General features: G+C 38.7%; 1 protein-coding gene across 1 annotated transcript in view; it reads left to right on the top strand.

Moving 5' to 3' along the window:
- Positions 1-11,215: 11,215 nt before the first annotated feature.
- Positions 11,216-23,732, top strand: part of LOC119770296 (extensin-3-like) — a 46,610-nt gene continuing 34,093 nt past the window's right edge. Inside the window, exon 1 of the mRNA XM_038264906.1 lies at positions 11,216-11,377. Coding sequence (XP_038120834.1) covers positions 11,366-11,377 — 12 coding nt within the window. The 5' untranslated portion in view covers positions 11,216-11,365. The remainder of the gene's footprint in view (positions 11,378-23,732) is intronic.

Below are 23,732 nucleotides of genomic sequence, written 5' to 3' on the forward strand. Positions count from 1 at the left end.
CTTCCCAAATTTTAAGACTTAAAACCTATTATGAAAAAAGCAATTTGCATAGGTTGTCCAAATCCTAGTATAATTTTGTGAACCATTTCGTTCACTACCTCCCAGCAGCAAACCGATGGAATGTTAGTTCCGATAGCAATCGCCTCCACCCCGGCGGCTGCTTTCGGAAGAAATTGTGTTCGTGTAATGACACCACTGCCGGAATGCTGTAATCGGAGAAAAAATGAAGTTAATAGCTTTTGATTGGAGACATTTTACCTTGTGCACTTTTTCCATGCTAATTTGATGGTTTTATCCATTTAATCGTGCGAACGAGCTTTGTATCAAAGTTGATGAGAAGGAAATGTTGCCATCGCATGGGCGGCTTTGCAAAGTAGATGCCAGTTCAATCGATCTGTTTGCCAATTTGTCCTGTTTTCTAATAGGGTAATTCTCTACCAACTCACACGAAATCGGGAAAAGTTGCCCCGACCCCTCTTCGATTTGCGTGAAACTTTGTCTTAAGGGGTAACTTTTGTCCCTGATCACGAATCCGAGGTCCGTTTTTTGATATCTCGTGACGGAGGGGCGGTACGACCCTTCCATTTTGAACATGCGAAAAAGAGGTGTTTTTCAACAATTTGCAGCCTGGAACGGTGATGAGATAGAAATTTGGTGTCAAAGGGACTTTTATGTAAAATTAGACGCCCGATTTGATGGCGTACTCAGAATTCCGAATAAACGTATTTTTCATCGAAAAAAACACTAAAAAAGTTTTAAAAATTCTCCCATTTTCCGTTACTCGACTGTAAAAAATTTTGGAACATGTCATTTTATGGGAAATTTAATGTATTTTTCGAATCTACATTGTCCCAGAAGGGTCATTTTTTCATTTAGAACAAAATTTTTCATTTTAAAATTTCGTGTTTTTTCTAACTTTGCAGGGTTATTTTTTAGAGTGTAACAATGTTCTACAAAGTTGTAGAGCAGACAATTACAAAAATTTTGTTATATAGACATAAAGGGTTTGCTTATAAACATCACGAGTTATCGCGATTTTACGAAAAAAAGTTTTGAAAAAGTTACTTTTTGCGTTTCTCTTTGTTTCGTCGTCCGTCTCTATCGCGGGTGACCATGAATGGCCATGATCGATGACGACCAACTTTTTCAAAACTTTTTTTCGTAAAATCGCGATAACTCGTGATGTTTATAAGCAAACCCCTTATGTCTTTATATCAAATTTTTTATAATTGTCTGCTCTACAACTTTGTAGAACATTGTTACACTCTAAAAATAACCCTGCAAAGTTAGAAAAACACGAAATTTTAAAATGAAAAATTTTGTTCTAAATGAAAAATGACCCTACTGGGACAATGTAGATTCGAAAAGTACATTAAATTTCCCATAAAATGACATGTTCCAAAATTTTTACAGTCGAGTAACGGAAAATGGGAGAATTTTAAAACTTTTTAGTGTTTTTTCGATGAAAATACGTTTATTTGGAATTCTGAGTACGCCATCAAATCGGGCGTCTAATTTTACACAAAAGTCCCTTTGACACCAAATTTCTATCTCATCACCGTTTCAGGCTGCAAATTATTGAAAAACACCTCTTTTTCACATGTTCAAAAATGGAAGGGTCGTACCGCCCCTCCGTCACGAGATATCAAAAAACGGACCTCGGATTCGTGATCAAGGACAAAAGTTACCCCTTAGGACAAAGTTTCACGCAAATCGAAGAGGGGTCGGGGCAACTGCTGTGTGAGTTGGTAGAGAATTACCCAATACCCTTTTGTGCTATAATGAGGGCAATTTGGCGCTTTTTTGTACGTCGAAATTTCTCCTGTCCGGTTCGAAACAGGTTCCGAAAACTGACACAAACCGATACGATCAATCATAGTTTGCACCACTTTCGGGCTTCTTGAAGTGTCTCACCCTCTCTCTCCGGCTCAGGTGACATGCCAAAGAGAGGAAGGTGACTGTTTCTTCGGCGGCAACTTTGCGCTCCACCCCAAAGTGTTACGACATTCCCTTTCTTCATCTGCGGAGACTCACAGCGGAGTAGACCTCCCCCGAGGGGATACAATGGCACAATAACAATCATAATAACAGTCATTTCATCGAAGCAGCGCAAAAACAAGCCCAATAACGACCTCACAGCCCAATATAGAGCAAATGTGGGGCTTTAATTTGCACTTGCTGTCCGGCCACGATCGATCGCCAACCAACTCTTGTGCTCCGCTGGGAGTATGTTATTTAAATGTTTGAGATGTTTTCATTTCATTGAGTAAAAATGTTTCGATTCACACTTTGGATGGATGGGCAAGCAAATAAATCGATTATCCACTCCAACTTGTTGTGTGGATTAACCGACCCACGACTCATGCCGTTGATACAGACTCATTCGGCGGTGGAGGTCCATTAAACACTATAGCTGAGGGGCACTGACCATCTCGAAGATGGCCTCCTCCTAAAAAGAAGTTTAACTGGTCGTGATTTGAAGGCACTCTCATGTGGTTCATTAGACACTAATTCTTAACGGTAGGCGTGAGGGCATTCGATTTGCGGGCGAATTTACATTGGCCACGAGTGGCATGCATGCATGGCTGCTAAAACCATGAGTGATTCATGGCGTGAATCAGTTGGTCATATTTGGATAATGGTTCCAAGGACGGCGAAAGAAGTGAAACAAAAAGGGCTCGATCTTGAGATCGATGAAAGAGTAAATTCAGGATTTAAAATTGACACAAATCTTAATTATATATTTTCGAAACCACACAATCTTTAAACTTTAAATGCAGTTTAATAAAAAAAATAGATCGAAAACTATTGAAATCAATTATATTTTGTAAGCCTATGGTCGAAATGCTACCCTTTTTACATCTTGTACTTTACTGAGGCAATCTTATTCGCAATACGCTTTAAAAAAACTGCGATAACTTAGATTTTAATTAAATAGTTATGTTTAGAATGCTCAAACATTAAGAGCGATATTTTTACTAGTTTTTGGTTTTTGGTTTTTGGTTTTTGGTTTTTGGTTTTTGGTTTTTGGTTTTTGGTTTTTGGTTTTTGGTTTTTGGTTTTTGGTTTTTGGTTTTTGGTTTTTGGTTTTTGGTTTTTGGTTTTTGGTTTTTGGTTTTGGTTTTGGTTTTGGTTTTGGTTTTGGTTTTTGGTTTTTGGTTTTTGGTTTTGGTTTTGGTTTTGGTTTTGGTTTTGGTTTTGGTTTTGGTTTTGGTTTTGGTTTTGGTTTTGGTTTTGGTTTTGGTTTTGGTTTTGGTTTTGGTTTTGGTTTTGGTTTTGGTTTTGGTTTTGGTTTTGGTTTTGGTTTTGGTTTTTGGTTTTGGTTTTGGTTTTGGTTTTGGTTTTGGTTTTGGTTTTGGTTTTGGTTTTGGTTTTTGGTTTTGGTTTTGGTTTTGGTTTTGGTTTTGGTTTTGGTTTTGGTTTTGGTTTTGGTTTTGGTTTTGGTTTTTGGTTTTGGTTTTGGTTTTGGTTTTGGTTTTGGTTTTTGGTTTTGGTTTTTGGTTTTGGTTTTGGTTTTTGTTTTTGTTTTTGTTTTGTTTTTGTTTTTGTTTTGTTTTTTTTTTTTTTGTTTTTGTTTTTGTTTTGTTTTTGTTTTTGTTTTTGTTTTTGTTTTTGTTTTTGTTTTTGTTTTTGTTTTTGTTTTTGTTTTTGTTTTTGTTTTTGTTTTTGTTTTTGTTTTTGTTTTTGTTTTTGTTTTTGTTTTTGTTTTTGTTTTTGTTTTTTTTTGGTAATTAAAATATTTTTTTGCAAAGGCTGTCAAATTTGTACTAATTTACAAAAATTCTGCACACCGTTAACCGAAATTAAGTTGAATAATTAGCATTCGTCTCGTTTGTTTTTATTTTGTGAAAGTGAGTTTGAGACTCCAATTAAAAGTTTGTTTTTAGAGGCACTGAATTAACAATCAGCAGAATTATTATGCTTGCGGAAGACGATGCAGGAGAAATTATCCGGATCAAAAACCTTTCCCGAGAAGCCCACATCTATCGTACGTACCTTGGCGAAACTGAAACATTTGCTGACATCATCTTCGAAAATGTCGAGTTGTGTAATATATATTTCAGAAGAATGTGTCGATTACAGAGCTCGAATTTGTGGGACAGATCAATTTGTCTAGTAAAATTCTGAGATATGATATACAATCAATTCTGTACATATTATTTGTAATTTTCTTTTTCTTCAGATTCAAATGATCACTTTCACTGTCAAGCCCACCTCAAGCCACCCACCGCCTTGCCTAATGTTGATGCTAGCACACAGCTCCAATAAACTCATTATATCCGCCAATCTCCCACAGCAAAAGACAGAGCAAAAAGCATCAATTATACTATCTTTGTTCAAAACACCCCCGTCAAGCAAACGGCTGGTCAGTGTTTCGATGACAGCGATCAAGTCGTTTGGGCGAGACTTCACGATTTTGAGCTTCTGCTGATCGATCTGGAGAGTAGCCGGCTGGCACGCGCGCAGTACTTCAAAGGCTCGTGCCCCTCGTTATGTTTTTTTTTTGCTGTCTCCATCGACCAGATCGGTAGTCGCTGGTCGCTTGAAGTCACGAGAGCTTTTTAGCACGCCCAGCCGGGGGTGGATTGGTTCAGGTTCAGGCCAGGCTGTTTTAGATGTGCCTGGACACTATCGGTATGGGGTCGAACCGGTAGGTTTATTGGATTAATCAAAGATTGAAACATTTATGATTGAGGTGTGTGCGTTTGATTATGAAATCGTCGTATTGTCGTGTCTAGTTGAGGCGGAATAAGTTGAAACCAATAATTTTTCGAATTTATAACTGATGGAATGAACTTGTTTGCGTACGGTTTGACAATACACAAAAATGTTGTCCGTTTAAAATTCAATGCATCATTCAAGGGTGACGAACTAAATCGCATGTTTCGAATAACTGGCCTAAGGCAAATTAAAATTAACCAAAGTTGCCTTGCCTGAAGAGAATGCATGTGCCAAAACAAAACCTAAGTCCGAGTTCGCGAAACAACTTTTGATTGGCAAAAGCTGGTCAAAATCTTTGTTCGCCACGTGATTTCTTCCAAAATGAGAAAGATTTGCTAACTCAGAAAAAAATAATCCGTTACCTAACCGTTAACATCATGCTAAAAATTGCACAACGTCAATTAGAAGTATGCATAAAAGTTAGATTAGAGGGGAACTGCAAATGACAACTTCTCTGCTTTTTGGTGATTAATTGTTGGATTTATGACCGTTTTGTTGAGAAGTGAACTAACCATGGCATCGCGGTTGTAACTCTCTTCTTTAATTTCGCCAGAAATCTCCAGCAGAGAGTTATGGATAATGTGATGATCTGTCTGAGTGAAAAACTTAAACTATCACTTTAATGATAGTCAAACGAACTGTTAGACAACTCCAAATAGAGTGGTTGTTGTAATGTAATGGACACAGCAGACGACAGATACCAAGCTAATTGACTCGTCAATTCGTGGATAAACAGGCCAATAAATCAAGACCCAAGGAGAGTGGGAAACTGTCCCGCAGTCACGTGTTATCTGAAAGGTGACCCATCAAAGCGTTTGGTCATCCGAAAATCGGATGAAGGTTTCTGAGCGATTGATGTCTTTAAGATATGTAATGTATGTCAATCGGATCTAGGTCTGTGACCTTTCGAAAATGAAGGGCAGATAAATCAAGATAGTTTATGTCATTCAAGGTGCCCTTGGTTAGTTATGAATATTTTAGCCACTTGTTTTGGAAATCGCTTTCAAAGCATCTTACTTATAAAGTAAATTGAGACTACAAGTTGAACCTTTTTGTTTATTGAGCAATTCCAGCTCAAATCGGAAATTTGTCTGGTACTTTCAATGGAACTTTTTAGACATGCTATCCTAGGCCTATATAAGCCATTTTTGTGTATATGTAGCCAATTGTACTCAAAACTATTTAAATATTTTTGTATTTTGTAATTTAAAAATTACTGTATCTCAAAGCCGTTGCATCGTATCAAAAGTGGTCAAAGACAAACTTGTAGGAAATTTGATGGGCTTTCTAAAAATCACTGAAAGATAAATACACTCCACTTTTATGAGATTTTTAAATTTTTTAGTTTAAAAGTTGAATTTGAAGGTGATGTCACGATTTTTTCTTTGTTCAAAATTTTTGTGAAAATGGCCTAAAATGTGACAAAAAGACGCACGAAAAATGCAGGATGGTATGTCTCTCCTAAAAAAAAAATACAAAAATCATTAACTAAAACGGTTTTTTGAAAAGTGGTCTAAACGTCAAAATTTTCAAAAACCGATGGTGGGAATTCCCTAGACAATTTTACATAAAAGTCTCTATATTGACCATTATCCTATGTCCAACCCTCGTGAAGTTATAGCGGTTTTAAAAATAAAAACTAACTTAATCCACCTATGTGGTTGTTGCCTTCCTCACTTTTTACCAACATTCGGTGATATGATGGGTTTGGACACAAATTCTATCTATCTTCTATATATATTCAAAATTTCGACGGTTTTGTTCGAACGTTAATCAATTCAACACGGAACGTCCGATCGAGGTGCTCTTTGTTGCGTTGGGTTCGTATGGTAAGTTCGTGAGTGCCAAAAATTTACAACCGATTCCGGAAAATTTGCAGATTGTATGGGAAAGGTTAAAATTAAGTTTTGATCACAGGAGGCTGAAAACGTCAACAAACGAAAAAAGGCAGAACGAACTTTGTCAGGTAAGGCTTGTTTCTCAATAAAAAAATACACAAATGTCACTTAAGCGGTCATAACTTGAGACTGAGCGTTGTCAGATCTTCAATGTTTTGGACTCATTAAAAAGGTCTTTTGATTACCTAACCAACGATCGGTCGGAAGATCGTCCAGACATAGTTTACATGCATTTAAGTGAGATCCGGCTTCAAAAAAGTACATAAATATCACTTAAGTGGTCATAACTTGAGACAGGGTTGCCAGATCTTCAATGTATTGGACTCATTGGAAAGGTCTTTCGATTACCTATCCAACGATGGGTTGGGTAATGGATCCGGACATAGTTTACATATATTTAAGTGAGATCCGGCTTCAAAAAAGTACATAAATATCACTTAAGTGGTCATAACTTGAGACAGGGTTGCTAGATTTTCAATGTTTTGGACTCATTGAAAAGGTCTTTCAATTACCTATCCAACGATGGGTTGGATAATGGATCCGGACATAGTTTACATATATTTAAGTGAGATCCGGCTTCAAAAAAGTACATAAATATCACTTAAGTTGTCATAACTTCAGACAGGGTTACCAGATCTTCAATGTATTGGACTCATTGGAAAGGTCTTTCGATTACCTATCCAACGATGGGCTGGATGATGGATCCGGACATAGTTTACATACATTTAAGTGAGATCCGGCTTCAAAAAAGTACATAAATATCACTTAAGTGGTCATAACTCGAGACAGGGTTGCCAGATCTCCAATGTTTTGGACTCATTTGAAAGGTATTTCGATTACCTATCCAACGATGGATTGGATGATGGATCCGAACATAGTTTACATGCATTTAAGTGAAATCCAGCATCAAAAAAGTACATAAATATCACTTAAGTGATCATAACTTGAGACAGGGTTGCCAGAACTTCAAAGTTTTGGACTCGTTGGAAAGGTATTTTGATAACCTAACCAACGATGGGTCGAGTGAGGGGTCTGGATATAGTTTACATACATTTATGTGAGATCCGATTCGCAACTCTGACACTTTTTTATACGTAACTTTTGAACTACTTATCGGATCTTCAAACAATTCAATAGTGCAGTATGGGGCACCAAATCAGATCGAATGCAACTTATTTGACTCAAATCGCATCAGCCAGTGCCGAGAAAACTTGGCAAGAATTTTGAGCACCAAGGGGAATACGCACACACATACACACACACACACAGACATTTTTTTCAGTTTTCGATTCTGAGTCGATAGGTATACATGAATATAGGTCTACGAGCTGTTTTTCAAAAGTTCATTTTTCGAGCAGGGTTATAGCCTTACCTCAGTGAGGAAGGCAAAATGTTGAAAAAATAGGTTTTTTATGGTTTTTGTCAATTTCTATATGGAAGACTTGATTTCTCAATCTCGTAAATATTTTAACCGGAAAGCTCGTCCAATTTCCCTTCAGTTTGCCTTCAACAGCTTTTCAATTTGACTCGTTTTATTATTTACGTAAGCTTATTTACTATCCAGGTTTTTACCACACCGAAAAAAAGATTCTATTTTCAAATATGAGCAATATAATTATGCTTACATCTGTAGTCCATACATCCGATTCACTTAATATTAACTGTTTTAAAATTGGTAAGGTACCAAACGTGAAGAAATTCTATTAATGTTTTCAAAATTCTATTCGACTCGCATTGAAATAAATTTTCTCAGCTCCATAAACTTTGCAGGTTGATTTACTTGAATATAAGTCGAAATAGCGGTTTTACGTTGACATTTATTTAAGTGCTAAAAATAATCCAGTATAATTTCAGAACTGCCCTATCATAAAAAGAGTATTATGTGGAACAAAAAAAACAAATTGTGAAGAAAAAAGTAAAAATCTGCTAACAGTTACCGATCATTTGCAAAATATCATTGAAAGTACAAAATTAAAGTTTTCCTAAAGTTAAAAATCTTTTCTTATCTGTGGTTCTGAATTCAAAAACAGCAGAAAAATCCATAATTACGCTAATTGATTGGAAATTTTAAAAAATACGTAATTTTTACATTCGTTCAAGTTTATTCAACAAATCGTGAATATGTGAAGTAGTATGAAATAAGGTAAATGAAAATAAATAACTTAAATAAACTACATAACTTACGTACAGTATGTAAAAAAAGTATTTACACCCCTTGGGCACTATGCACATTTTGTGATAAACATGTTAACAATTTAAAGTTTGACAGAAACCTGGTACTACGTTTTGTTCAGAAACTCTTGCCGAACATTTTGCTATAAAAAGCTCATGAAAAGATGATTTCCATAAAAAGTTATAAAACAAATACAATTACAGAAATCAAAAAGGTGCAAAAAAAGTTTGTACACCTTTCGAAAAATTTACATAAATAATGTCATTTGTTGACAAATCACCATAAATCCAGTCTCCTAACTCCAAATAGGCATCATTGACTGATTAAAAATATAGTTTGGATTGAATATAAAGTTTACTAAATACTTAGTACAAAAGTTAATATAACTCTGGAAATTCTACATAAAACTTATCTAAACATAATGTTGCAAACTTTTAATTTAACTAAATGTCATTATATTACCATAGAATAGCTAAATAAACATTTTGGAGTGGGTATAACACTGTTTTGGGGGTCTTTGTATCGCTAGAATACATTTATCGTTGGAATTTCGTACCAACCCGGAATTACGTCGTCGGAAAATCCGATCCGGTCCTCAATTCACAAGTCAACCTATGTGGCATCGGAAAGGGCATAAAATTTCCAATCTTTTTATACCCATACATCTAGGTTTTCTATAAAACCCACGTTTTTAAATACCTAGGCAAAAACGTTGTTATGGTTTCGTTTGAGCAACCTGCCAAAAATGTATGGAATTTCGTAATGTTTGTTCTCGTGGATCAAACTTACTTTTTGCACAAATATATTCTAGCGATACAAAGACCACTAAAACGGTTTTATACCCACTCCAGAATGTTTATTTAGCAATTATATGGTAATATATTGACATTTAGGTAAATTAAAAGTTTGCAACATTATGTTTAGATAAGTTTTATATAGAAATTCCAGAGTTGTATAAACTTTTATACTAAGTAGTTAGTAAACTTTATATTCAATCCAAATTATTTTTTTAATCAGTCAAGGATGCCTATTTGGAGTTAGGAGACTGGATTTATGGTGATTTGTCAACAAATGACATTATTTATGTTAATTTTTCGAAAGGTGTACAATCTTTTTTGCACCTTTTTTATTTCTGTAATAGTATTTGTTTTATAACTTTTTTATGGAAATCATCTTTTCATGAGCTTTTTATAGCAAAATGTTCGGCAAGTGTTTCTGAACAAAACGTAGTACCAGGTTTCTGTCAAACTTTAAATTGTTAACATGTTTTATCACAAAATGTGCATAATGCCAAAGGGGTGTAAATACTTTTTTTACATACTGTAAAAGCTTAATTTTTCATCAAATTGTCATTCTCTATGCATCAAACTCGTCGAACAAACCCCTGTAACGTAAGCCAAAGCCAAACAACACCATGGTCAAGTTCGCCAAAACAATCAATAACCGGCATTATGAAGATGAAGATCCAACCGTTCAAAGATCCACAATTTCCAATGCCAACCAGCCGGTGTGTGCTCTTCACTGGAATCCCGCTCAAAAACCTCCTTGCAACAACGCGACGTGACACTACAATCGCGTCGCGCAACACGCTTGGAACCTTCTGTTTTGCTACATGCAACTCCGCGTGCAGGACTTGATTAAACTTCACCTGTGAATAAAGAGAGGTATGATCGCGGAGAGCGTGAGCATAATTTCTCAGAAATTTGCCGACTGATCAACGCGCGTAGTACAAACAGCTTGTTGTCGTTATAGTGGCTTGCCGCAGGTAAGTGATTTGTATGACGTGCGTCAAATTGCATTTGTCATAAAGGCAACAAGTTTGACGTAGTTGTTGTTGTTGTTTGAGACAAATATTTCAAGTCTGAAAACTTGTCTTATAGATACGAAGATTGAGAATTCTATGGAAATGACAACTCAGGCCCATATTACCAACAAACCAATGTGCAACAAGACAGCACGACCCGTCACGACGCCAAACTCAACCGGTGTGAGTTGTAAAAACAAACGAAATTAAGACGGCCTACCTGTACGAAAGTGTAAAAAATAACTCGAGCAAAAGAGCGCTTGGTCTCTCGGCTGGAAGTTGCAACGTTGCAGCATCACACCGCCGCCGCTGGACGGATATAAATTGCTTAAACACCCTATCGAACTGTTTTAGTCTGGTGCCGGCGGTTGGCGTGATTAAACATACGCACACGTGGGACGAAAGGATACTGTCGCGGGTGACGCACGTGGCGCGGTTGGCGTTTGAAGCATCTGGAGAATAGCTTGGGGGTGATCGAGAGAGAAAGCGAACGGACGACCTTCGAAGGACTTTTACTTTTTGGTGGCGACCCGGAGGCGGATTTGGTTGAGTTTTTTTTTTGCGGCGCTGTCGTGTTTGGTGAAATTGGATCTGCAGTGATTTTGGATATTTTTAGTGGACTGTTGGACATTGTGTGAGTGTGTGAGAGAAGAACACCAAAACTAAACCTAATACGGTGTGGTGGAGTGATAAAAAGCTCTTTGTGAAAGTAATCAACCGGGAAACAGGTGCTTTGACCAGACCGTAGCGGTGATTAAATTTCGCAAAATGGCCAAAATGGTAAGTGATTTAATGATTTGAACGTTACATAACCTCATAATGCAGTTAAAAAAACAACAAAATACAGAGAAACCTCTTTTAATGCGATGCATTACGCTTTTCTAATTTGTCGATTTTTCTGTAACGACGCAACATTTTTGCAATTTTTTCCGAAGCAATTTGTAGATTTTGTTCCTATCTATAAAATGCTTTTTGAAGCTTGCAAAAATGTTGTTTGTTTTTTTAAATAATATTTAATTTAAACTGTTGTAACTAATGGTGGGCTACCCCAGCATTAGTGAGACCCCCCTCTTTGCCTCAGGGTCGGCATGTTAATCCGGAATCGGAAAGGGAAACACTCGATTGGACCTACGGACAAAACAAACCCACTTTATTCCGGAAACTCGTGTTTTATTCCGCAGACTCAAGCTGCTCGTTCTTTGTTCCTCGATCCCCACTTCCTTACTAGCTAATCCTACCTCACACGTCCTTCTTCCTTCTTCTTCGTCGGGGCCCCTTTCCGGAACTGCTGCTTCCGCTCACTCTCAGCTCGCGTTCCTCGAACAACGGCTACACGCCTCCACCGACCTCCGGGACTCGGTCAACCGGGGCGGGACACGTCTTCCTCTCACGTTCAGCGACCACTATGGGCGGTCAGATACTGTTCTCGTACTCGACCCTCTTCTGCGCCACCTGCCTCGACGTTCCCGAGTGTGTTGACGGACTCTGGGACTACGGCGGACGAATCCACCGGTCTGCCTGGTTTCCGGCGTCGGTTGGTGTAACGGCTGGCGAGGCTGGCGTCTTATCTCGCGACGGTTGGTCCGCAGACCAAAATGGCGGCGTCGCGAGGGCGGTTCCCACACCGGAACGGTGTCGCGGGCGATCCTCGTGCGTGAGCGATCGTGCTCGGCGGTACTGGGTACCGCGCGGGGAATACCGCGGGTGTCGGGTGGCTTACGGCGGACGGATGCGTCTGTGCCGGCCTGTACGCGAAGCGTACGAACACCGAGGGGTTCTGTGGGCACAATGGGACGGAAATTAGCGATGGCGGAGGGAGGTTGGACGGCGATAGATCGGGAAGCAACGACATTTACCTGGATGTCCACAAATCAACGCAGGCTCCTCCTGCTTGCGTCCGGATCTCCAGATCGTCGGACGGCTTTCCTCCGGGATGGCGTCTACCGGATCTACTTCCACTTCACTTCCGAAACTTCACTTTTGAAACGGTGATATTACGGGTATCGACCGTTCTTGTACAAAATACCAGGCAAAGTGACCGTTGCAATGGCGGGGTTTTCCCAGCGATCCTCAACCTCCCCCTTCTGGACTCCTTTGTCCCATCGTCCCATCGTCCTGATCATCGCCGCTACCCAAGGCGGGCGTTTGCGATGATCTCGTGCGCTCCTAGCGGTGACTAGCGCAACTAGCGGTGCAGCGTTGGTAGCGTCCGTAGGGGCTGGACAGCTACGCTAGTGGTCGTTCTGCCCGCAAGCCTTCTCAAGTGCTCCCTCCGTAACGTGCCGCGGAACAAACGATCGCACTAATCTTGGGATGCAAATACCATAGGTTACACTGTAAAGATATGTTAACTGCTCCACGTGGCTTTGGCCATATTTTAAATCAATCTGCTATTTCAACTTGAAATTTTGAGGCTAGGAATTTTGACAGGTATGATTTTCTCTCTCCCACAAAAAACTGGGGACAATGTAGCTGTCAAACTAGGCCAAACTGTTAAAGTCACTCACAAAATGAACTTTGAGTGATTTGAGTTCATTTCTGACGTCACGATTTTCTCCTCTATTGCGTTAAGTTAACCGCAAAGATGATTCGTTAAAGTGGATTGAGTTCCACTTCTAAAAATAGTTTTTTCAATATTGTTAAAAAAAATAGTTGCATTGAAGATTCTTATTTTGAATAGAGGAGAAAATCATGACGTTAGAAATGAACTAAAATCACTCAAAGTTCATTATTTTTGTGAGTGACTTTAACAGTTTGGCCTTGTTTGACAGCTACTTTGTCCCCAGTTTTCTGTAGGAGAGAAAAGGAGGCGAATACTTTATGAAAAGCATACCTGTCCAATTTTCTAGTCTCAAAATGTTGTCGCAAGTTGCTTTTCTCTTCTATAGAGGAGAAAAGCAACTCGCGACAAAATTTTGAGGCTAGAAATTTTGACAGGTATGATTTTCATAAAGTATTCGCCTCCTTTTCTCTCCCACAGAAAACTTGGGAACGAGGTAGCTGTCAAACTAGGCCAAAATGTTAAAGTCACTCACAAAATGAACTTTGAGTGATTTGAGTTCATTTCTGACGTCACGATTTTCTCCTCTATAGGCAAGAAAACCGTGACGTAGCAAATGAACTCAAAGAACTCAGTATTCATTTTGTGAGTGCCATTTGAGTGGTTTGACAGGTGTCAAATCGGGACTTAGCATTTTTTGATTTTGAATTTGCTTCCGAATGCGCGAAACGTCATAACCCGAGTTTTTTCCGTATAAGTGCCCGTGTGCTTGTACGTGCTTCTGGCCGTGTTCGTGTACGTGCACCTGACCACGTAGTTGCCTGTTCCTAATCGTTCCCGTGGCCGTGCTCTAGGCCGTGTCCTTGTCCGGACTCTTACCTGTGTTCGTGCCCGTGCTTCTGGCCGTTTTCATGTCCCTGGCCGTGTAGGTGCCTGTTCCTGGCCATTCCCGTGGCCGTGTCCTTGCCGTGTTCCTGGTCGTGTTTGTGTCCATACAAAACGGAACAACCGGAACAAAATTATTATTTTAAAGGCTAAGTCCCGGAACTGACACCTGTCAAAAAAGTTCATTCGGTTGTTTACCTTTGAGGTTAAGTTCCGAGCTTTTCTCCTTTATAGAGGATGTTGGGAAACATGTTAATCAATTAGCTATCACAACTTGATTACAACATAATCAAATCCGTCCAGTCATCGATTGCAATTCTAAAATCAATTTAATTTCGACACGCTTCCTTGGGCTGCGCAAGGTTGTCACCGGCATCGGGTTGCTCTACTGAATCAATCTCGATGGATAAAAAAAAGTGTCTCAATTTACGAAATCCGGTCCCCTCCAAGACAAGCCTGTCCAATTTACCTACACAACCCAAACATATAATTACCGTACTACACTGCCCAGACTATGTCTGTATATTTGTGTTTGCTGTACGCTGTGCTATTGACTTTACATCCGCCATTCGAGGATATGTAGAGTTGCGGCAGACACTTGTCACCCTCTCGAGGGTCAAACAGTGGAGCACCAAAACAAAACCACTAGAAAATGCGCACCTTCACACGCGGGCTACAATAAAACGACAAAGACACCTCCTTCTGTCAAACAGAAAAAAAATCGTACAAAAAGTGACACTAAGTTGCCTCTCCCCTTCGCTTAGCGGGTCCCCCGCCTCAGCATGCAAACTCCGCGGAACATAATTGCATATCAGCGCGGGAATTGCACGTGGTTAAGTGAGTGGAAAAGTGGCCCCTCTTGTGTTGAATGGGCTCGCCGCCCATCGAATTTGATCATCCACTTCCCTTCCCTGTGAACACCTGATGCTGTGGCAAAGTCGGTGGAGCGCGAGGGAGAAGGTGTTCATTGACGATCAACGAGACTACCCATATGGTAGAGGGTTGGGCGAAGGTTGGCTCGTTTCACGTGTCTAGACACGGAGGAAATGTAGCTGACCTGGGCGGGTCATAAAAAAACCAACCGCTGGCATAGGTAATCAACCCGTGCAAGGTTGGCTGAGATACCTCCCTTTGGTGTTAGTTGGATAGTTCTTCAGGTCGGAGGTGTATCATTGGGGCCATCTGAAGGTTTGTTGTTTTTGATCGATGGGTTTGTGGGGTTCATCTCGTATTTTTGGTGGTAAATGAGTAGTAATAGGTGTCATCTAGATGATCTGATAAATTTTATAGGGGATAGTAAAACTGTTATCTTCGGAGCTATTGGATTGCTTTGGGTGACAACATGTAAGAAGCTTGATTATGACACCACGTGTTGTCATATCGGTTACACGGATTTAGGTCACACATTATGTGACTCTTAGGCAATTTTGATTATTGAACGACCTACAAAGGTCGAAGTTCTAAGGGAAATCATTATTATTCTGAATGTTTCTTGTATTTGAGTCATTCTCTACCAACTCATACAGCTGTTTCCAGATGTAAGATGCAAAGTTTTTTCGGTAATAATTCATCTTATCTCATAATACCCAACCCATGCTCTCGAATGTAGACATCACGTGCAAGTATCTCCTTCCCATCACACCAAGGTTGTCCGCGGGTCCATTGCACCCTCCCTCATACTCTACATGTGTATCAACTCGACATTACACACCGCGTCGCCATGCGCCGCCGAAAAATGCGACTACCTGGTGCACCTGGATTGCATAACTCACCGGATTCATGCCCAAATTCGGCCGCGGAGAAATGGATCAACCCGCGTGCCAGCAGCCGGGGCAGTTTAACCGCAGTCCCTCGCATTTCCCTTTCACGTGCAGTAAAGCGGTCCTGCGGACACTGTCCCACGGCGAAAGGCCTTCGCTTATTCGCAACGGTCGCTGTGGAGACCATTCACGATAATGCTGGCTTTTGTTTGGGAAAGTCTTTTCTACCTGCCGCAGGTTGCATGCAGGTCACCTGGGTCAGTGCCGTGAACAACTCTTTTTTCGAAAAGTAACTTGTCCCAGGCTATACAATTAAAACATAAAACTTTTACATCTCTGACTGTGCGTTGAGTTACTCACTTACGAGTCAAAATCAAAAACCCAATTCGCACTATAATGCATTCCCTTTATGCACTACTCACAATTCATATTACGACACGTAGTCCTCTGAAGTGGCTCAAGTTGACGTTGGACCTCAAAATCACCATCGCAAGGGTTAATGCGAAAGGTATGTCAAGCGAGCCGGTTTTCTCACAGTTCCTCCTGCGTCCCTGCTCCCATGGAGTGGGTGGTCGTCACCGGCCGTTCTTTGAAATAATCACATGACACAAGTGGCGCGACCACCCCAAAATGTAAACCAGCGGGTAGTCCACCAGGTAGATGGAGTCGGTCAGGTTGAATTTGTACGTTAGAAACAAAGCTGAGCGTTATATTTGAACATTCAAAATAAGGTTAAAAATGTTGATATAGAAAGAAGTGTATGACATGACATTGGACGACAAATGATAATTATAATAGGTAGCTAAGTTTTTCAAAAAGCATCTGAAAGAAGACATCCCGCAATACTTATGCTGAAAATTTCATGAGATTTGGTCGAAACAAGAACGAACATCAGCAATTTGAATTTGGAGTTAGGTTTGACAAATCGCCCAATGTCATATACTTTTGACCAGAACTGTATGTGCCCAAAGGGTTTCCAGCATCGTGTCAGACTGGTCACTAATCCGGAATTACTTGGAATTTGAGCAAGTAATTCCGTAATTCCAGATTTACTGAGTAATTCCAGAGTAATCCTGGTAATTACCAATAATCCCAGTAATCCTGATAATTCCATGATTCTTTTTTGTGAAAACATACTTCGGAAAATAATAAAATAATTGAAAATAACTGTTAAAAGATAATTTCGATATACCTTTTATGATTCTATTTAATGCCTATTAATTTTCATTTATGAAATCATAGTTATAGCTAATACGGGATCATTTGGATTTTGAGCAAGTAATTTAGTAATTTCAGAATTACTTCGCAATTCTGCAGTAATTCCTGTAATTCTGGAATTACCTAGTAATTCCGTAGTAATTCGTGTAATTCCATAGTAACTCAGTAATTCGTGTATTTCCCATTAATTCATGTAACTACTAGTAATTCTTTACAGGCAGAATGCATTTTGCTTTTCCTTGATGCCTTTTATGGTTGCAATAAGTACAGAGCGGATTCGGAATGTTCGCAAATTTGGATGTTCTCTAATTCAAATGTATTCGGATGAAAAAGCACTCAAACGTCCAAATCAATTGTCAAACTGATGTTGATATCTACGCCATTTTCAATGATTTCCAAGTAGGGTGTCCAATTTTCCCAGGTTTTGAGTTTCCCGGAAAACGGAAAAAAATAATTTTTATTCCCGGGATTTTTTTTAAAACGTCATAAAATCTATTTTTTTATATTTGTTATGTTTTTCATGCTTTAAAATCATACTTTTAGCTCAATACTATTAATATCAATCTTAACAAGGATAGCACTTTTCAATAGTTTTAAAGATTTTTTTTGTTCTTTGTTGTGCTTTGATTTTTAAATGCACTCAAACGCCAAAATAATTTGTCAAAGTGATGTTGATGTTTACCCAATTGATCGATGATTTCCAAGAAGGACGTCCAATTTTCCCAGGTTTTGAATTTCCCGGAAAACGGGAAAAATATTTATATATTCCCGGGAAGTTTTTGAAAAAGTTATAAAATCCATGTTTTCTTTATATTTGCTATGTTTTTCAAGCTTTAAATTTATAGAATTAGCTCAATACTATTAATATCAATCTAAACAAGGATAGCAGTTTTTAGATAGCTAAAACATTTTTTTTTGTTCTCTGTTGTGTTTTGAATTTTATATGCACCACACTGCCCATGTTCGCATAAATGTCCCATGTGCAAAAACAGCAAGCTGAGAAAAACGCATTTAAAGTTTGTCCCATACATAAGGCTACGTGTTAAGTTTTCGCGAAAAAACTGGATTTCCTCTTGATTTCTAGAACAAAATACTGGATGTTATACTGCCCACCATTGAAAAAACGGCTAATATCCACTTTTGGCAAAAACGAGATATTAGCACCAGGTGGTAGAGGACGTTCCAACGCATCTTCTGGAACTTGAATTTTACTGAAATAGTGTCTAGACTTGGCTGCCGATGCGAAAAACCAAACGGCTAATATGCCACTCTTATGGGAAATTACCTTGACGGAGATTTTGTGTTAAACACTAAAACGCGTTTTTCTCGGAATACTTGATTTGGCATAATAGCCGAATTTTCAATTATGGGCAGTATAGGCTCTTTTGAAAGAGCACACGATTTTGAACCAAACTGCATCAAAAACTCGAAATCGATGAAAATGCATATGGGACATTTATGCGATCAGGGGCAGCACATTTCTAATTCAAATGAAATATGTATCTTATACATTTTTTTTAAAATTTATTTCTAAATGACATGACTAAAACAGCTTGAAAATTGGCTTAAGATGTCTAAAAACAAAAATGACAACAAATAAAATGGTCCTAATTTATGTAAAATTATGGGTAATTCTCCGCCAACACACACAGCAGTTGCCCCGACCCCTCTTCGATTTGCGTGAAACTTTGTCCTAAGGGGTAACTTTTGTCCCTGATCACGAATCCGAGGTCCGTTTTTTGATATCTCGTGACGGAGGGGCGGTACGACCCCTTCCATTTTGAACATGCGAAAAAAGAGGTGTTTCTCAATCATTTGCAGCCTGAAACGGTGATGAGATAAAAATTTGGTGTCAAGGGGACTATTATGTAAAATTAGACGCCCGATTTGATGGCGTACTCAGAATTCCAAAAACGTATTTTTCATCGAAAAAAAAACATTAAAAAAGTTTTGAAAATTCTCCCATTTTCCGTTACTTGACTGTAAAAAAATTTGGAACATGTCATTTTATGGGAAATTTAATGTACTTTTCGAATCTACATTGACCCAGAAGGGTCATTTTGTCATTTAGAACAAAATTTTTCATTTTAAAATTTCGTGTTTTTTCTAACATTGCAGGGTTATTTTTTAGAGTGTAACAATGTTCTACAAAGTTGTAGAGCAGACAATTACAAAAATGTTGATATATAGACATAAGGGGTTTGCTTATAAACATCACGAGTTATCGCGATTTTACGAAAAAAAGTTTTGAAAAAGTTGGTCGTCATCGATCATGGCCGTTCATGGTCACCCACGGACGACGAAACAAAGAGAAACGCAAAAAGTAACTTTTTCAAAACTTTTTTTTCGTAAAATCGCGATAACTCGTGATGTTTACAAGCAAACCCCTTATGTCTATATATCAAAATTTTTGTAATTGTCTGCTCTATAACTTTGTAGAACATTGTTACACTCTAAAAAATAACCCTGCAAAGTTAGAAAAAGCACGAAATTTTAAAATGAAAAATTTTGTTCTAAATGAAAAAATGACCCTTCTTGGTCAATGTAGATTCGAAAATACATTAAATTTCCCATAAAATGACATGTTCCAAATTTTTTACAGTCAAGTAACGGAAAATGGGAGAATTTTCAAAACCGATGAAAATACGTTTTTCGAATTCTGAGTACGCCATCAAATCGGGCGTCTAATTTTACATAATAGTCCCCTTGACACCAAATTTTTATCTCATCACCGTTTCAGGCTGCAAATGATTGAGAAACACCTCTTTTTTCGCATGTTCAAAATGGAAGGGGTCGTACCGCCCCTCCGTCACGAGATATCAAAAAAGAGGACCTCGGATTCGTGATCAGGGTCAAAAGTTACTCCTTAGGACAAAGTTTCACGCAAATCGAAGAGGGGTCGGGGCAACTTTTCCCGATTTCGTGTGTGTTGGTAGAGAATTACCCTTATAGAAAAGTTTAAACTTATTAATTGTAAGACTAATGTAATTTCCAGGCCAAATAAAGATTTTTGTTTGATTCCGGGTATTCTCCGTACAACATATAAAAATTCCAAGAATTTTGTGCCGGGAATTCCCGGGTTGGACGCTCTATTGCCAAGCACGTGGTTTTTTGCGTTTGACAGCTGTCATTCGTTCCAATTCCAAAGACTTTTCTCAACATGCTGGAAGCTAGTCAGTAATTCCAAGTTATTTTTATAAATTTGAGCAATTCTGCGTGGTTTCTGGAAATCCCAAGTAATTCTGGGAAATCATAGTAATTCGTGACATATTGCCAGTAATTCTGGTAATTCTATTTAGACTGGTCAGTAACAAATTTCATCTAATTTTTCTTAAAATCCGCAATAAAAAAGCACACAAATATCACTTAATAGCTCAAAAAAAAGTGAAATTTGGCCTCAAAAAGTACCTAAGTATCACTTAAGTGGGCATAACTCGAGGCACGGTTGCAAGATTTTCAATGTTTGGGACTTGTTGGAAAGATTTTTCAATTATCTAATTAATGGTGGGTCAGATAATGGGTCTGGACTTAGTTGAAATACATTTAAGTGAGATCCGGCTTCAAAAAAGTACTCAAATAACACTTAAGTGGGAATAACTCGGGATAGGGTTGCCAGATCTCCAATGTTTTGGACTCTTTGGAAAGGATTTTTGATGACCTTACCAACGATGTATAACATGATGGTAATTTCGACGTTAAGTTGAATCATTGGTCAAAACTCATTTCCCCCCAAAATATCAAATTTAAGGAGCAAAATCTCTGTTTCAAACATGATGCAATATGGCGAAATATTGATATCCAACGAGTATAGCTCCTCAATTTTGAGCTTAATAGAATATTTTTATTCAGATTTGGATTCAACGATTGCCTAGTTATATTTCAATTTCATAGTTGTTCAACATTCATCATGGTCACCTCTTGAGAAAGCCACAAAAAAATTGGTAATTTCCAAGCATTTTTTTACTCGATTGTTGTAATTCTGCTGCATCTTAAAACAAATATGTTATTTTTTTTTCTCTTTTATTTTTACTTCGCTGGTTTAAATTTGCCAAAACACCCCCAAGAAATTATTTACACAGCTCAAGTAATTTAATAAACAAGCTCTTATTTCACTCTCACAGATTATCATATTCCAAATCCTCGGCTATCTTCCACTATGTGTACAATTATGACATTCCACCTAATATGGTTTCAACCGCCATCAAGCACCAACCACCAACAACCTGTGCCTGGTTGTGGACCTGATCTACTCTCAGCGACCCGGCATGTCCGGCTGGTCATCACGCGTTGACGGACGTCTGACACACGTCGCGGTCGGTCCAGTTGGCTGGTGTTTAGGGAAATGACGAACCGGTGTGGACTGCAAACTGACCGCCCATTAAAGGGGTCTAAGCCGAGGGGTGGTTGTTGTTGTTGTTGCATCAACCGACCTGCCCCACGATCCCTAATGATATCAGTGGCCCAAGCTGGCCAGCGAAAGAATTTAAGATCAAAATCAAACCACTTTCACTTACGGAACTAAAAACGTATTTTTTAGTATCATTTTTTGTTTGCTTCGCTTGCTCTCCTACCTGCTTGGGACTTCCAAGTTGGAAGTTTGCCCAGCTTGGAAGCCCTTAAAGCGACCGGACCAAAAGAGACCGCAGTGTGAGGGGCAGTCAGTTTTCGTTAGGTATGGAAATTGTTTAACTAAGACTACATAATTTTTTTGATGAGACTTTCCTTCATTCCAACTAGGCCATGGTGCATAATTGGTTTCCTCATGAAGAAATTGGGAGGGTTTTTACAAAAAGGATATGAACACTTCCGAACATCTGTATTTGCAGACGGGATTTCTGATCGATTTGGATTCTTCGGCAAATTGTAGGAATGTTATAAAAATTTAGAAGTTGAAAAAAAGTAGAAGTTTTAGAAGTTGATGTTAGTAAACGCTTCAGTTTCGTTAAGGTATGATAGATTTGGGCTCCCTGAACAAACTTCAATCGACAGAATTAAATTTTAGTGAAATTCCTGCCAATGACTAAAATTGTAAATGTTGAGTCAAATGCTAAGAAATCATTTTAGGCAACCACGGAAATTAAAAAAAAAAGTGAAATGTTTCAACAGCACTAAATGAAACCTCACTGTACTCCTTAGCCGGTGTTTGTGCAGTTTATTTTCTTAATTTCTCGATCGGTTGGCAGTTTGTGAGGCACATTTTTTTTGCTTGCTTCTCCTTGTTTTATGATTCGATGAGGGTCTCCGTGAGTGTTGGATTACCACCGCTGGCCGTCCATGTCCAGTAGCCCTGTGTGCCGACGAAACCTGCTGAACCCAGGAAGAGGAGTGCTCGAGTTGGGCTTCCCTCGTGTGTTGTGAGCAGGCAAGACCGCACGTTTGAAAAAGCTAAACCATAACATGATCGATGGCCGATAGCGGAGCTTTTGTTGAATTGTGTAATCTAGTTTATGGCATAGAATTAGTACCAAACCGGACCAAGCTGCTGCGCAGCTCCGGGGATCGTGAGGAAGAGGCTGGGCTGTTGATTGATTAGTGTTATGCTCATTAATGCCAACATCCTTAATGTCTGTCCCCCTTCCCCTCCGTCAGTGGAGCTGTGTGGACAAGTGTGACGGTCTTTGTAGGAAGAGACCGTTTAGCGACAATTGTGTGACTATCTTTCACTTTGATTTGAATGGATCGTAATTGCAGTTGCGGTGTAACAGAAAGGATTGCATTTGACGATCGTAAAACATTTTAAGTGATGCTGTATACGTTTTTTGTGAGGCAATCAAATCTGCAATTGTTGATGTCTTTGACACAAAAACGGGTTTTAAGAGCGAGTTTTTCACCGATGTGAAACAGGTCGTATCAAGGTGCTCCGATTTGGATGAAACTTTCAGGGTTTGTTTGTCTATACATGAGATGAACTCATGCCAAATATGAGCCCTCTACGACAAAGGGAAGTGGGGTAAAACGGGCATTGAAGTTTGAGGTCCAAAAAACATGAAAAATCCTAAATATGCTCGCATTTCCGTAAAACTTCATCAATTCCAACTCTCTTAGATGCATTCGAATGGTCTTTTGAAGCCCTTCAAAATGTGCTATAGACATCCAGGATTGGTTTGACTTTTTCTCATAGCTTTTGCAAATTACTGTTAAAAATGGATTATTTTAAAACCTTAATATCTTTTTCCAACAGCCTCCAACACCCATACTCCCATAGGTCAAAAGTTAGGGAATTTCATGGACTATAAGCCTACGGTCATAACTTTTTGGCCAATCGCAGTTTTTCTCATAGTTTTACGATTTTTCTATAACAAACATTTTACAACGTTGGTTTTTGCCCTGTAGGCCTCCATAGCGGCACTTTTTGGTTTCAATTTTGACATATTCGGAATCCTCAAAAAAATTTACATTAGATTGAGGTGTTGGAATTTTGAATTTGATTGGAAAAAATGCTATTTAGAATGAATTAAAATATTTTTTATCAATTTGTTGGATTAGGGGTAAAACAGGTATTCGCCTACTTGATACAGCATTTGACGTATTGAACACAGGGTATGATAAATCAGACTTTTTTTCATAAATGTTTTATTTCATTATTTTCTTTATCAAATTCATAACTCCAACATCTCAATCTTATGTAAAATTTCCTGAGGATTCCGAATATGTCAAAATTGAGACCAAAAAGTGCCGCTATGGAGGCCTACAAGGCAAAAACCAACGTTGTAAAATGTTTGTTATAGAAAAATCGTAAAACTATGAGAAAAACTGCGATTGGCCAAAAAGT

This window comes from Culex quinquefasciatus, chromosome 3 (assembly GCF_015732765.1).
Source record: "Culex quinquefasciatus strain JHB chromosome 3, VPISU_Cqui_1.0_pri_paternal, whole genome shotgun sequence".
NCBI classification, from domain to species: domain Eukaryota; kingdom Metazoa; phylum Arthropoda; class Insecta; order Diptera; family Culicidae; genus Culex; species Culex quinquefasciatus.